The 17,277-nt window shown below is 40.6% G+C and overlaps 1 protein-coding gene across 1 annotated transcript; it reads right to left on the bottom strand.

The window, feature by feature from the left end:
* Nucleotides 1-444: 444 nt before the first annotated feature.
* Nucleotides 445-14,996, bottom strand: cpne4b (copine IVb). Its single transcript, XM_034545072.1, has 15 exons — nucleotides 14,823-14,996; nucleotides 12,259-12,438; nucleotides 9,842-9,913; nucleotides 9,549-9,623; nucleotides 8,855-8,938; nucleotides 8,671-8,760; nucleotides 6,895-6,993; nucleotides 6,399-6,485; nucleotides 5,998-6,057; nucleotides 5,768-5,901; nucleotides 5,546-5,600; nucleotides 5,278-5,329; nucleotides 4,621-4,754; nucleotides 3,995-4,231; nucleotides 445-576 (listed from the first exon to the last, which is right to left on the bottom strand). Exons 1-15 carry the CDS (start codon nucleotides 14,991-14,993, stop codon nucleotides 445-447), a joined length of 1,662 nt encoding a protein of 553 aa, XP_034400963.1. The 5' UTR covers nucleotides 14,994-14,996.
* Nucleotides 14,997-17,277: the final 2,281 nt, after the last annotated feature.

The following is a 17,277-nucleotide window of genomic DNA, read 5'->3' as shown; positions in this document are numbered from 1 at the left end:
CTACCCACGGATCTTTTGGTTTACGTAGGTTACTTGCTAGTTATCTAAATAAGGTAAGAATGTCATTTCTTTGGGTGGGCTATGCTCTGAGTCTGCATGCTGTCAAAAGACTGCTCTTATTTCTATAAACATCTTTTAGATATACAGTAGATAGTAATAATTTCCCAGGTGACGCCATTGTGGCCAAACATGCAAGAGTCATCCACGGAGTAGTTCAAATTGTTTCATCAGAACAAGCTACTTCTCTGAGCTACAGACTACTTTATGTATTATTTGATATGGTTATGTGTCCATGTTTGTTTGTGTGTGTATGGGTGCTTGTGCTTTTACATGTGTATATGTATTATACAGTACATACATACATACATTTATATATGTATATATATATATATATATACACATGATATGTGTGTATATGAGTGTGTGTTTGCATGTCGTCCATTGTCAGGGGCTGAAGGTTCTTGTGGACTCATAGTCTGACATACACTTGGGTTTGATGCCTTTTGCGTTGTAGTAATCCACCACTTGGTTAGGGACCTCCGCCAAAACACTCTTAGCCAGTGCGGCTGGGGAGGCCTGGAGACAGAGACAGAAAGAGAGCGAGGAAGAGAGGGATCACAAGCGCACACACACACACACACATCATCATCAGCCATGCATGGTTCAAGGATGCTAAGATTTACTGTTATGAGACTGATGCTGTCAACGGTCTGGACTAGTGAGACTGATGTGATCAGACAAGCTCATTAACAACCTCAAGAATCATAGTTTGGCTGTAGAGAAATGCACATTAGATCCTGTCTATTTATTACCATTAACAATGCATGAATGCACACTCTTTACACATTATAAAAGTAAATGATCTTGCATTGAACCTGGGTACAGACAATACTGGACAGTAGTCCAATTATGTTTGTTCCTATTTTGCTATTAATAATAATAATTTAATAAGAAAAGGCAATTCCAATGTTGATGGCTCAGCATAGGTTCATGCAAAAGGTATATTTTCCTAACAGTTGCAGCCAATAAAATGTTTATGTTTGAACCCTCCATACTGAATTACAAAAACCCATTTGATGACGACATTAATTGGAGTTATTTTTAGCGAGGATGCACGTTGTAAAATTAAGAACATATAGACTTGCAGAATTGTCCCAATCACCTCAGCTAAGTGTATATTTATATTCATTGTATTCTGATCTATTATGTCCTTTGTGGATGGTTCAACACTGGGGCAACTATGTATGTGCTTCTTTATGTCTGCATATTACTTTTTTATTTTTTATTTTCCTCTTTGCTTCTCATTTTGTTACACATGAGTAATCAATAACTAATAAAAAAACTGGTTTAAAAAAAAGCCCTTTCCAAAGGATGATGTCAAGAATCCATTTTTTTAATTTTTTTAATTTCCTTTATTATTTAAATTCTTAAATTTAATATGCCCTGCTATTTTATTTTAATATATTGTATTGTATATATTGTAAACATGCTTGCTGCTGCAACAAATACATTTCCCCCTGGGGATGAATAAAGTATATCTAATCTAAATTTAGATATCTTATTCCATCAAAGGACGAGATTGATGATGAATTAAATGTAAGACTTTAAATGCAGTTAAAGTACAATATATTTACTCAGGACTGAAAAAGAGAAACATAATCCTAAACATACATGAATTCACACACATAGCTTTGCACACGTACAGGTCAGCCACTCCTCTGCCTGAACACTCACATGCTCTCACACCACACACACCTCCAAATCCTTTAAGTCAGAGAGTCCGTCGTACTCCGTCTCACATAATTCCCAGAGACAATGCACCATCAAAGTGCACCCACCACAACCCCACTCCCTCTGCTTCCTCCTCTCATTTCCACCCTCCCTCCCTGCTCCTATCTACCTGTTATCCCCCACTCTGCCTGTCTCACAGCAGCTCCGTTCTGCTAATCCCCTCTGAAAAGAAACGACAGAGCAGAAAATCACCTCTCCACCTCTGTCACACACTCCCTCGCTCTCTTTTGTCTTTAGCTCCGGTCTCCTGTTGACCCCTTGTACTGTCTTTCTGACTGTCTCTCTGTGTACTTTTAGAGATATGTCTGTACTCCTTCGTACATTCTCCCCCTTCTCTCTCTGTTTTTGCTGGATGTAATTTGTTGATGTCTCAACCTGTCACAGACCAAACTCACCGTAACAGACCGGGCCAAACAGAACCTGTCAAAGTCAGATAAAATTAATGCCACCAGAGAGACACACATGCGCACACATGCGCGCGCACACACACACACACACACACACACACACACACACACACACACACACACACACACACACACACACATTCATTGAGAAGATAGCTGATGGGTTTTGATGAGCACGCCAAGCATATTACGCCCACACATTCACACTCGTTACCCCCTGAATACAGCACTTCATCACACACACACACACACACACACGCACACACACACACACACACACACACACACACACACAGATTGAGCCGCTGCTGAGTAAAACGTTTTAAATGCCGTTGCTTGGTGAGCCCCCTTCGGTATTGAACCTCGATACTTTTTGAGTAACAATAAATAACGTTTACTCACACTTTCATCCCACGTTTCCACATATTTCCTCTAAACGATAATATTTCTTTACTGCAAACTGAAACTATAATTAGCTGCAACCTTGGATAATGCTGACAAGTGATGTCATTCCTTGAACACAAACTGTCCTTGGTGAAAATGCTTTTAAAGCTTTTGCAGCTTCATCTTTGTGTAAGCTACAGAGTTACTTTAAATCAATATTTTATAAACAGAGAAGATTTTAAAAACTGGATTAAGTGCTATATTTGACCCTTGAAAGTACATGACCTGTTACTGAACGACACTGCTAAGTTATTCATTTGATGTAATTTGCTGTCACAGACCGTTGCTTGTTTCTTTCATGTGAAATTTCTCATGTTGACATAACTGATATGCATTACCATGATTGTATCCAATATCAGATGTCATTTTCTCCATTAGTAAGCAAATTAAAACTCATTTATGTGATATGTATATTCTCTGTAGAAGTACTGGCCAGATAAAACTGTGGGCTTATTGATTTAAGATTGAATAAAAAGCGTGGTCGTTGTTGTTGTTGCCTTAAAGAAACTCTTTGGCCTGCCATTACAGTTCAGGTGCCCCCAATTTGTGTTAGTGAGACACACATCTGTCATGGTCAAATAGGCCACAGCCTTGGGATTATAACCATGTTTCAATTCAAACACAAAGCTATCAACTTTCGATGAAGAGGAGCAAATGGCTATTACAGGATAACATAGTGTAACGATAGAATAAGTACAGAAGTGTCAAAAGTGATCAAAGTCAATAATGTCAACTACATATCAATTTATATCAAAAAGCTTAGCCCCCATAAGCTACTAATTGAAGAGAGGCTGTATCTGCACAAAAAAAAGGGGTGTTTTATTGCTTATAGTAGCAATGTGTATGCTTGCCTTCATGTGTTTTGACACCATATTAACTGTGTTTTGAATTAGGCTTGTGCATACATTGGTAGATATGTGAAAACGTAGTTTTTTCAGTACAGAACCTCAGGTGTTGTTCTGGCAACCGTATTGATGCGGCCTTGATGTGAAGCTCCTTAATGTTTCATGACTAGATCATCTTTTTCGACCTCACATTCTTATGCTCTTTAATGTTGTTATTCAGCTTGAAAGTAAGCAGCTTGCTATGCACTATAGTTATGCTGACTGTGAAGAGGTAACCACACAGGGTAAAAAAATATACTTGAAATACAGCATCTTGTGCAAAAGCATGCTCATTCTGCTGCTTGATTATGTAGTGCCCCATTTGTATACGTCTTGATTTTGCCTGACCTCCCTGGAGACTTAGTCACATGTTCTGCCTGGAATGCATTTATCAAAAGGTCTATGTTTTTTCCCTGAAATAAAGAACTTCTATCCCTTGCCCTTTGCCCCTCCTCAATCACCACCCACGTGTTTGAAGTCCTTGAAGGGGACAAACTGGACGATATCACGGAGGACAGGCTCTCCCTTTGGGGAACGCAGGATCCCATCGTCCCCGTCCAATATCTGCATGTCTGTGAAGTCAGCGTTGCCCACGCCGACGATGATGACTGACATGGGCAGGTGGGACGCGTGCACGATGGCCTCCCGTGTGTCCGCCATGTCGGTGATGACGCCGTCTGTCAGGATCAGCAGAATGAAGTATTCCTGGTGGGAGGGGAGAAAGTTGTGGGTGGATATAGGGGGGGAGGAATAGATGTTCAATGACTTTTTTGTGGCTTCTTGTCAGGGGCTAATTTGACTAAAACTTATTCTAATCCACTAGAGAGCCAGAAAGAAGTGGGAGGCATGACAGCAGAGAGGAATTTGTGCTCTAAAATGTGTCACTGGAATTTAATTAATTTCAATCACTTCCACCCTCTTTAAATGCATCTCTTTCTGCCCTTCTTAGTCGCATCTTTGATCTTTCCCATCTTTGTCTTTTTATTGCTATTTGTCTCTCCTTTGTTCTCCAGGAAAAACACCAACAGTCACAACAACAGGAACAAATGAGCCTAGACTTTCTTTTTTTAAATGTTTCTCATTGTCTTGCTCACCATGGCCTCTTTGGTGTGCATTTCCTCGGAGGCAGATGAAGCAACTTTTTGGATGATTGGGGCGATGTTGGTAGGCCCATAGAGCTGGATCTTAGGGAGGCAATTTTGGTAGGCCTCCACCACACCTTGGATCCCTGCAACACACACACACACACACACACAAAGTTATTTTGCCACTTATATATTTCTCAAAAGTATCTGATAAAATAAATCAGTCTGTATGATTACTCTCCAAAGTGACTGGGCAATTTTCTAAAAGCATTCTCATAGTCCACACAAACTACGCTGACACACACAAACACCTTCACGGCAGGAATACAGCTATGTGGGGAGAAGAGAGCAGAAGCCCATTTCACACATACAGATTAGTGTTGTTTTTGTCTGTATCTTAGAGACAAAAATACTTCCTGCAGCACAGTGACACATCTCCCAGCTGCATTTGTGCATGTGTGTGTTTAAGTATGTGTATTTGTATATATTTTAAGGGGGAGAAACCAAGTGGGACCATAACTAATATGGGAGGGAGAGATGAGAGGCTTGCAGCAGTGGTAATGCAGGACTGCTTTGGTTCTGCGGTGCATAAATACAAGTTTCTTTGAGCCAAGAAGTCTGTGTAAATAAAGGGAAGTGTGTGTGTGTGTTTGTTTGATAGCTCACCAGCACATTCAGGATTGTCCTCATCAAAGTTCACGGCGAAATCATGTGACACCTTCACGTGGGGCAGAGAGAGAACACCGAGTCTTTAACCACCATGTAAAATGTAACACTCAGCACATGTTCAGTCCAATTTACAGTTTGGCAGTGGCATTCTCTCTTCATGTTGATCAAAAGCAAGCTGTGCCTCAGAAAGAGGTCTCAAATCTAAATCTAACGGAACAAGAACTCCCCCTGTTACTCCAAACACACATACACACAAATGTCCTACCTTGAAGTCAGGTGGTATCAGTGCTCCAAAACCAAACGCAGGGAACATTTTATCACTAGAGAAAGAGAATGTAACTCACTGAAAAGCATCCAGAAAGGTACAGAGGCAAGGACATGAAAGGACAAAAGCCTTGAGAGGGAAACGCTAGTGTGTATGTGTGTGTTTGTGTGCGTGCGTGCGTGTAATCAATAGATAAATGATGATTGATGAAGTGGTTTCCACCTGTCATAGTCTTGGCAGATCTCTCCTACAGCCACCAGCGCTTTGAGGTACTCGTTGGGCTGATAGGGATGGATGTAGTGGAGAGAGCAGCTGTTTCTGGGATCCCCATTGGATGCTGTGAAGTCTATTGCCACCTGAGACAGAAACACACACACACCGCATGAGTGGGCATGGACAGACAATGACATGCTGCTATAAATATTGAGAAGATTATATGTGACAAAACTTACTGTGAACTGAATTTGGCAGCCTCCCATGATGTATTCCAGGAAGGAATACATTTTGATGATCTGTCAGGGGGGATGTTGAGATTTATGGATGTCAGGGAGTCAAGGTACCTTATAATAAAAGTGGAATGAAGTGGATGTAGCTTTGCTTGGTGTGTGGTGACACTTAACACTAGGGCTGGAATAATTAATTGATAACACAAAATCAATAAATGAAGCGTAGAAATGAAGCCAATAAAGGCAGGGAAGAAGAAGACGACTGCGAGCATACATACATTCAAAAGACACGCAATGCTTTTTGATGAACACTGAATGTAAATATAACTCCACAGGGCATCTTTAATCAATAATGAAGACAATTATTCCTACTAGACCTGTGAGACTCATACTGGGAGAGACTTCACCTTGCAGTGGTTGAGAATGACAACACCAGAGTTTCTGTAATTCTTCTTCTTCATCTGGTATTTAGGGTTGATGCACTCCCACTGAAGCTGGCCAAACACACACACACACACACACACACACACACACGTAAATGTATAGCTGCTTGCTCTACAATTGTGTATGAATGTTAGTGTTTGTTAACAGATGCATGTGTGGATATTCTTTTCAGGCTAAATATATGTAACAGTTTTTTGACATGTGTAATATATACACTATAATCTTAAATCATATAACTTAAAACAATGTTTTGATTTAGTTCTAATTGTATACTTGTTACATTTTGAATAATTCTGAGATGTTTATCCTCCGGTGGGTTGGATGGTTAACCGTCATCAGCGTATTGGTATATATTGTATATATAAAGTTGTGACAAAGATCCAATATTATCAAATTATTCATTGAAATGGTGAGTCGGTGTGCAGTTGTTACTCTTTCCGTCTCCTTGCGTGTGCTCACCTGTTTGCCCTCCTGCTCTGCTCTCGTCTCCTTAAAGGTGGTCTGAAACTCCCCAATAAAGTCATGTTTTCCATTAGAGTCCCAGTCCCAGACTGTGCACTGGAACAGACACAAAGAAACACACACACACAAGCGCACACATTCATTCATTTAGAGCGCAGCTGCAACACTGTCATCTAAATGCACACACACACACACACATGCACTCATGGCATGCAGGGAAATGCCATGCTGAATGATTGATAAGGCGGTGTTGGTGGGGGGGCAATGGAGCGGTGAAATATTAATCTGAGGATGCTGAGAGGGACGTGGCTTAAGAGAGCGCTTTGTGTGTATGTGTGTGTGTTTCATCGTAATAGTTTGTTTCTCTCAAAGGAGCTACCAGACAAGATACATGGCCTCAATCACCAGAGAAATGTGCGGGTCAGCGAGCCATGGCTCCACACATAATAAAGAAACAACCCTATAATTTGAAAAGGTTTAAAAATGGCACCAATATCTGGACTGTTCCACAGAGGATTTATAATCAATAATATTACAATACATTGTTCAATAGAGACACTTGTTAACATACAAGGGGGAGAAAGGGGCTTCTGCCCTTCACAAATATTTAATTGATGTGAATTGTGTCATTTTACTGTTGAGCTTTGTGACCTTCTTGCCTGAGGTCACTCCAACAACTAGTGTTCAGAAACAATCCAACAACGATTGATTAACAGCAAACACTGTCACTAATCCCCTTATTTCCTATCTCCCACTTGAGCTGACAAGTGCCCGCACCTGAAGTGTGTGTCGGATCATTTGTGGATATATGTATGCGTGTCTGTGTTTTAGGCAATCATTTTTTGTGTGTGAGGGAGCGAGCGCAGCCTTTCCTTCACTTCAAGTCGCTGAGAGCTATGAGAGTGAGTAAGAAAGAAAGAAAGAGAGAGAGAGAGAGAGAGAGAGAGAGAGAGAGAGAGGGGACCAACAGAGGGACCAACAGAAAAGTAGAGAGGTGGAGGAAATGAATAAGGAGAAATACAAAGTGAGACAGACAGAAGCTATAGAGGTGAAAAGGAAGCCCTGGTCTGAATAGAAATTTCTGTCCTGCCATTTCTCACTTTAGCTCTGATGTTTCAAACAGGTAGCCCTGGAAACCAAAGCCAATGGCGTGCATGTGTGTGAGTGAGTGTGTGAGCCCTTTCTCCTGCTGTCAGAAACCATGCAGAGTTAAGATGCCTCTGAATATTTAATGAACAAGTTCATGTTTATTCATGGTTAGAATAACAGTTTGGAGCTGATGTGCGGCCGCCACTTTCTCACGCGCACACAGATCTATTCTGGCGAGTAAAGGTGAGAGTTTAGGACGACCACTGAGCCCTTTCACATCCGCCCGGCTCTTAAAATAACAAATTAGGACGAAGGGTAAGGCAACACATGACCTGAACACAACTCATGATTCTAGAAGGAGATAATTGAGGCTGTTTTGTGACTTGTTTGAATGGGTTGATTCATTTATAAACATGTAGGTATGTGGCACTTCGTATATGTTTCACAAATAACATCATTTGTATGCAGCACAAAAGAAAACACAGCGCAAAGAAACACCTGCAGGCCTTCGGGTGCTGTTTGGCCTTTCACACTAAATGTGCATTGTGTCTCCTTCAGGGGGAACTTAAAAAATGAAGGGAGCTTTAGCCAAGGGTCAGATCGTTGCAAATTATATTAAAGGTTAAATATAATGATTTTGTCATTCTAATGACCTGTAAGAAATCGTTACAGTTGCAGACTCACCTTTAGCTCCCTATCATGGTCACCACTGCAGAGTGTGTTCAAGGAAACTTTGAATGATTTCCAAACTGGGCTCAGGTTGTTCATGATCGTCTGCAGAGCACAAAACATAACAGTTTTTGATAATCAAGGGCCTGAGATAGAAAATAATACTTCTATATGCGTGTTTGTGTGACCATGTAATTACCTCAGTTCTGTGTACGAGCGACTCTGTCCCGTCATCATTTATTCTAAAAATCTCCAAGAAAGGGTCTGACTTGCTGAAGAAATCCTTTAGATGGAAAACATGCATGTAAGGCATTGCCTCAGAACTGCCTTTAATCACCATGAATCATTCAAACACTAACAGAATCATTATTTCACCCCTTATTTCTTCCTTTCTTCCAGCCATCCCTTTCCCGTCTTCTCCAATTTAACCGCCCCTTCCCTGCTTTCTTCCATCTTTCCCCTAAGGCACAACTTGTTTGGATTAGTCATCCGTGGCCATGCGTGTGTGTGTTGGAGGCTGAACATTAATATAGTTATCTGTGTGTGTGTGGTGGTGTGGTTGAGATAGGAAGGGTTTATTGAGGAGGGTGGGTGCCCACCTATCTCAGCAGGCCTCCCCTAATGCCAGATTGTACTTTCATGTATTGTGCGTGGGTTGCTTCATCGCCAATTCCCACAACCCTCCACCCACATACTTCCTCACCCACATATTTCCTCTCTATCACACACACACACACACACACACACACACACACACACACACACACACACACACACACACACACACACACACACACACACAAACACATCTTTGAATATGAATTTCTCCCATATCTAAGGGAAAACCACAGGTGTTTAATCATTTTTGAAACATCACAACCAATCGCACAAACCTTGTCATCTAGCTTACGAGCACTGAAGGAGAGTTCAACGTAATCGTCATTACCAGACAACTCCTCCGCTGTCACCTTTACAGGGGGCAGTGGAGAGGGAAAAAATAAAGTGGGGAAGGCGTAGAGAGAGAGAGAGAGAGAGAGGGAGAGAGAGAGAGGTGGAGGAAGGAGGTGAGAGGTAATGAGATGGAAATGACAAACAGGCAACATCATCAAATAAGTATCTTTGTGTGTGATGTGTGCATGCATGTGTGTGTAACTGTGGTGGGGCTGACTCTGAAACAGTGTTGTACCGTTATGGAGGACTTCCCAGAAGTGTTTCCCTGTTTGAGTAGAGCTTTGGTCAGTTTCCTCTGAGAGACGATCTGAAACAAAATCCACAAAATCAGCTCACATATTCCGGTGTTTCTCCTCAGTGGGACAAGCTCGCCCTTTTAGTGTCACCTTGGTGTTACCTCACACTTCTCCCTTTACGAGCATTCAACTGCCTACTTCACACATCCAATGGACATAAAACAGCATGGTGGAGTCCTCTTTCTCGCCACCTGTCAAATGTAATTTTCTCAGGTGTCGTATAGCTGCTTTGATCTGCCAGCTCCTGGGATCTTTTCACCAATGACTATTTTGGGCGGGCCAGGTGTTACACAAGCTATACGTGACCTCCAAGTGTACATGAAAGGTCAGTGAGGGGGTCTATCAACTGGATAAGCGAACGAAAACAATGAGCTTGACTCTGAGTGGGATCTGCAGTATCGTTAATGCTTTCAAATTACAGAGAGTTACATGGAGTCACTTGAGTCAGTGATAATCCAAAGAGTAAAAGTGATACACAAATGTTTTGTTTTAAGGGCTAATTACTGGAATGTCTTCATGTTGACTGAAAGCTCATATCCGAGTGTATCTTTATGTGTTTTGATATACAAATATAAAAAAGGCTTTAAATATGTTTTATTTTAAAATTAAATAAATGCCTCCAACTGTATAATTTTTGCAATTTATGTTTGGCCACTTGGAGACAGTATAGAAGTAAGCTTGACACAATGCTGACATTCTTTTAAAGTTCATATGTCTAACTTGTTAGCAAATAGTCGCCTTTTAATCATTCATATTAACTTGGAACAGTATTTCCAGCCAACTAATAAATGTATTCACTTTCCTTTTGACGTTTTTGGTCCCTACCAATGTGTGGCTTTTAAGATGCTAAATGCTCAATTATGTTCACAAGCAACAAAAATATTCTATAAAGAGGCACACTGCGGAGTTGGGCAATACTTCTCTGTTGTTTTATCACATAGTCATGTGATCTATTGGTAATATCTAAATATTGATTGAGATGCTTTAGGGACCATATGTCTGTATAGTCGCTCACATGCTGTCTGTGGCGATATCACTGACACAATGAGACAATGCACCTGTGACACGTTTTCCCCTAGCTACAGTGATGACACCATTAACACCTGAACATGCAACAAAGATCCAAGTTAAACACAGTAAGGCAACAAACAGCATTTATGTAACACTCACTTTTCTTCACAACTTAGATTTCTATAAACAGATCAGTTAATATCACTTCTTAAATTATCATATGTGCCTCTGGTGCTTTCTTATAACACTTATTAAATGCAGACTTTTTTGAACAACACTCAGGATAGACCATCCAGAATGTTGTTGTTTAGACACAGACAAAATGTTGGCAGCATGTTATCCCATTTTAATAAACCTCGCTAGCCTTCAAAATCCCCTTTGTCCATGTCAGTTATCTCAGTTATCCCAATTATTATAATTCCACCAGCTTTATGTTGCTGACAGCCTCTCTGGCAATGGGAAGCGAATACAAACACTTTAATACTTGTTGGAACTCTTGTCCTTTTTGCTCTCTCTCTATTTCCTTTTCCTCAGCATGACTGAGCTGGTGATATCCTGCAATACACTTTTTAACAAGGAGTACTGGAATTGCAATATTGTTTTCTTAAATGCTCCTGGATATTAAAAAGAAGTTTGAAAACAAAACACATCTTTAAATATTTATTACAACTACATTATTAAGAGAGGAAACAACATCATTATGTGAGAATAACCGCGATGCGTATTAGCATATGCACATATACATTTTATAATAAAATAGTTTAAAGCACAGTCAGAACTTTATGTAACTCAGGACTCAATGACATCAAAAGCTCAGTGTCGACCTCAAGTGAAAAGATCCCATTAAGATTCCATCACATCTAAAGCCTTTCTAATCGTAAATTTGCTCTCTCACCCTTAGTACACATTACCTGATGCAGGTGTTTAAAATCCCAACGAGCTCAGTGAACATTACAAAGGATTATAAACATGAATATGTAATTCTTACACTCTGCATTCATGCCTGCATAGATGTCCATTCTCTGCACTGGTAAACAGAACGATGCAGTCCTGTCGTGTGTTCACCTGGAGACGCTGATGTGACCTCAACACTTGCTGCACCACTTAGCTTATGCAGCGACCAAGCTAACATGCTGTTTCATAATAATATAAATAAGCCTGGCTTCTAGGAGATGTTTCTTTTGTTGAATAGTGTGCAGTGGAGGGAGACAGTAACAGCAGGTTGACATTATGAAATTACAGTAAGTGTCCAGAACTCAGCTAAAGCTTCACTCACTTATCTATCATCTCATGCACTGTTTCACATATCTCGTCACACACTGATCAGTCAAATGCACAGACTGACCTGTCCTAAGGTGCATTCCATGGCTCCCAGGAAGTCAGCGTCGCGGAGGCCATTGTTGCCAGAGCTGATGTCATGAAGTTCAAAGCGGAGCCTCTGGACCTCCTCAAAGTAGTAATCCACCAGCAAGATCTTTGAGAAGACTGGCATGCTACTACTGCGAATCACCTCTGTGCGGTCCACCTGCAAACACACATGTGCATGCACGTGCACAGAGGCCGGGGTGCATGGACACACACACACAATTCCAGGTTAACCCCAGTTCGTCCAATGAATTATTGGAATCTGAAAAAAGACAACTTTTCTCAAAATCCCGGGGCTTTCACTGCCAAACCCCAAGATGATCATGTAAATGATAGCAGAGTTGGTCAATTTGGTCAGTTCAAACCGTTAATACAATACTAAATGGTCAAATGTATTTCTATTATTTATTCCATATGAATCAGTCAGTTTTTATTGTTTTGTGTCCAATTAAACATACGTTAAATATACGTTACATGAGTAAAGAGTTTTATAATGTAATGTATTTGATGTCAACTCTATTTTTAATCACTAATTAAATATCAATGCACTTCTTTATAACCATTTTACACACCATTTTTAATATTACATAGAGTAAATGTATTTGTCGAGTTTCATAAAACTGTGCTACTTCATTGTTGGTAGTTTCACTTTAAATTGAGTTTTTCCAAAGTAGACTGGTGTATGAAGTTTTCACCCAACACACAGACACTTTGCATTGATTGTGAACTTCAGCAGACGTTTCTGCACTGAAGCAATTACCACAAATAGCTATTACCACATTGTTTACACTTATCAACTTGAGGACTGGGAATATAGATTTAGTTTTTGATGGCTAACACCGCACACGCTGTTTGAAAACACAAAGGGACTATCGTTGGAACATTGATCTCCCATTTTCTTCTTCTCTCTAACTGCCGTCTGTGCTGCAACAAAACCTATCCAAGACAACTGGGTCTCTTTTATTGTTGATAACCCTTTGACACACACACACACACATACACACAGCAGACTCAAAAAGCATTTGGCCTTTTTCTCAGGCTGGCATCTTATCAAAGCAAAAATAATCATGAACACACAGCCAGCCCCCCCCCCCCCCCCCCCCCCCCCCCACACACACACACACACACACACACACACACACACAAACACACACACACACCAGTGGTATCTCAACAATTATCCAATTACTGTAACAGACTCTGTGATAACATTTGTCCATTCCCACTAAAGGACTTATTACAGTGTTACACACACTCTCTCTCTCTCACACACACCCCAGTATGCTGCACAAAGTAGCTTTTTGTGGAGTCTCCAAAGACAGAATAATGCTGCACTATACTTTCTGAGCCCTATAGTGGAAATCCATGTATGTGTGTTAGAGTGGGTCGATGTGTGAGGATGTGTGTAATGAGGTGCGTGGGTGTATGTAGCTACATTACAAGTCCCACTTCTTCCTGAAATTCCTCTAGATTTATCTTTTCCTTCGTGCTGTGTTCTTACAAAGTTCAGCTAATACGGGTGCTACTGCCAGCAATGAGACTACAGTGAGAATAAGATGTTTCTTAAAGTAGAAGATTTCATCTAAAGTTGGGTCTTAGAAATAAAAGGCGGAGAAGGGGAACAGTTACTTGCAAAAGCACCGTCTTCCATTTCTTTTCCAATTTCAAGTGCTAAACAATCTACGTTGTCTCCATCTGAGACCTTTTACGTGTAAAATTAGCCAAATACAATCGCCTATGATTCAAGGAAAAAGCAGTTTGCTACATTATCATATAAATCATTATTTTCAATATACAAAGAGATATGATATATTTTTATTATCAGACAATTTGTTTGGAGAGCTACTATCAGAGGAAAAATTAAACCAGCACCATTTTCATTTCAAGGTGACAATAAAAGCATTTGTATCGATACAAAAAAGTTGTGACTTCTGTTGCGTTCTGTGAAAATTAGCACCCATAATTTATTAGAATCAAACATACCTCGTACATTAGCGTGAGAAGGTTAGCAACACACAGCTCTCTGCATGACAGCGTAGGTCCTTATTTGCACAAGATCATTTAGTCAAACATGAATTCTATGATATGCTTGAATAATTTCAAGTGTTATCTTCAGAGAGATCCATAAGGAGCATAACATTGAGCGCTGATGAAGACGCGTACAGTATGACTGGTACATCAGGTCATGGACGATGGCGCAGATGGTAAAAGTCTTGAAAACATTTATTTTCACTGAATCTGACGCTAGAGGTTTGTAGTGGATGCAAAATACCCTTCATAACTTAAAGATAAATGGTGTATTAAAAGCTTCAAAGGCAATACAATCACATGGGGATTGTTGGAAAGCTTTTATGCCAATCAATTATATGGGCTCCATATGGACTCCGCACAGCAAATGGCTGAATGTGTGTTACAAGCAAGGACACTTTAACTGATGTAACTCTTTTACTTTAATTTGCTGTTTATGAAACTGTGTCATAAAAAAACACGTCTTATGGACTGGAGACACACTCAACCCCACTTTATCCCACCCCATTACTGTACCTCAAACCACTGCCCGTGCGACTGCATCTTCAGCACCACGCAAGGGTCAGGTTTGGAGAGAGCGTCGCGGTCCGAGATCCCTCGGCAGGCCACTCTCAGCTCCACTTTGGCCAGGCATGGGGAGCTGATGAAGCCCAGCGTGGCCTCTGCAGACTCATAGATGTTACTCATGCTGAACACACAATCACACACTGAAAGGAGAGAGAGAGAGGATAAAAGACAGGGTTACTTTCTTAAAGATAGATTTATAGACAGACAAACAGACAGAAGGATAGACAGACAGACAGACAGACAGACAGACAGACAGACAGACAGACAGACAGACAGACAGACAGACAGATAGACAGATAGACAGATAGACAGATAGATAGATAGATAGATAGATAGATAGATAGATAGATAGATAGATAGATAGATAGATAGATAGACAGATAGACAGACAGACAGACAGACAGACAGATAGAGAAAATAACTGTTGTTTGCTTTCACATGAGCCTATTCAGTGGCCCTGACTAAGCAGACAGCACTCAAATTGTTCAAGGTCAGGACTCTGGGGACCTTGTCTGAATATCAGACAAGGTCCCCAAATACACACCTGCTCTATACTCGATACACACCAACGCACACAATTAAGCATATGCATGTTAATACAAACTCGCATTTGGATGTATGTAGACATTCTGTACACACATGCTGGTACACACACACACACACACACACACACATTCTGCTGAGTAACCAGGACAAATTGGCAGGGTTTCTCCTCAAGTTTCCACACAGTGTATAATGTTCACAGTCCCCAAATAGAATACTGTCAGCATCTAATCGCCACAACAGACATGTGATAATGTGAAATGAATATAGGAAATGAGTTTAAATCACATTTTACAGTAAAAGCTGCAAAGAAAACGACCCCCATAATCACAACGAGGGCTAAAAATATCTGCTGCTTTTTATTTGTTGAGAGAGCTGTTGTAGATCGATTCTGACCTAAAATATCGCTACTCCTTCTTCCAGGTATTAAACTATACAAGACATCATAAAGGAGTTTTTGTATACAGCAGTGATGGTCAATACAACACATGCATGTCAATAACGTTTCCTATGTTACAAAGGACAAGGCTCTTTTTCTTAAAGGCCCATGTACGTCCATCAACCGCCCACACAGGTGTTTTCAATTATTCTGCTTAATTAGACATGTGTGGAGACTCCGCTTGATTGACATCTTCCTTACTCTCCTTTTAGATTTGTTGCACCTGTTCGAATGAAGCATACGCCTTTATAGTTCTTAATAATACATAGACTCTTGTGAGTTGATGTAATTCCCAGCATAATTTGACACATCTGTAACCTGGAGAGAGATATTAAGAAGTACTGAAAACACCTGAAGAGGAATAGTTTGTAATTTTGGGATATGAGCTTATTCGTTTTCTTGCTGATAATTAGATGAGAAGATCGATACCATTCTTATAGGCTATGCCTGACGCTACAGCCAGGAGACGGTTAGCTTAGCTTAGCATAAAGACTAGGAACAGCTTGCCTAGCTTTGTCTGGGTTTAACACATCATTAATTGACACTTCATTCCTCATCATTCATCTTTTGTGCGAAAACCTTTGAGAAAGCTTTAGGTGGATTTTGTTATCTTTAGACAAAGCCAGGCTATCTGTTTCCCTACTTTCAGTCTTCATGTTTAGCTAAACTATCCCCTGACTGTAGCTTCATTTTAGGACACTTGCATCAATCAGTACAGTACAGAACACTTTGTACAGGACAGTAGATAGTACACTTAAAAATGCATCAAAGCACAATCAATAATACTTTAATGACCTTCCAACATGTGCTCTTTACTCAAAAGCCTACAATGTGATCCAGTTGACACCACCTATACATATATTACTATTACATCGAAAACACATTATACATCGCATATATAATTAATCTCAAAATGTATGAATCCATTTTCTCAACCCCATAATGTACATGAGAACTGGGCTGAAACCTTGGGAAGCCTCAAGTCCAGTTGGTCCAAATTAAAGGATAACCGCAGGTCTAATGTGCTAGATGGTACAAACTGAATATTAATGCAGTGGTCTAGTAGTATGATCCTTAGGGAATAAAGCTCTTGGAACTGGGTCTGACTCTGACCTGAATGTCTCTCGCTCTCTCTCTCTCCTTCTGTCTTCCATAATTCATGTTCCATGTGTGTTGGCTGCGGTGATTATTTTTAGCGAAGCTCACTGAATGGACTGTATACAGACAAACGGGCGTGAACAGAGCCACGGGGCAGGTGTGTGGCATGTAGCTAGTTTCTTTCTGTGTGTCTGCGTGTGCGTGTGCGTGTGTGTGCGTGTGCGTGTGTGTTTGTGTGTGCGAGAAGCAGCAGATGCCTGTCTGTTCCGGGTGACAGCAGATGACATTGATAAGTAACGGAGGATCCGGACAATTTATACAGCT

Source organism: Cyclopterus lumpus, chromosome 11, assembly GCF_009769545.1.
Source record: "Cyclopterus lumpus isolate fCycLum1 chromosome 11, fCycLum1.pri, whole genome shotgun sequence".
NCBI lineage: Eukaryota > Metazoa > Chordata > Actinopteri > Perciformes > Cyclopteridae > Cyclopterus > Cyclopterus lumpus.
The sequence above is the reverse complement of the archived record's forward strand: the minus strand, read 5'-3'. Positions and strand labels throughout refer to the sequence as shown.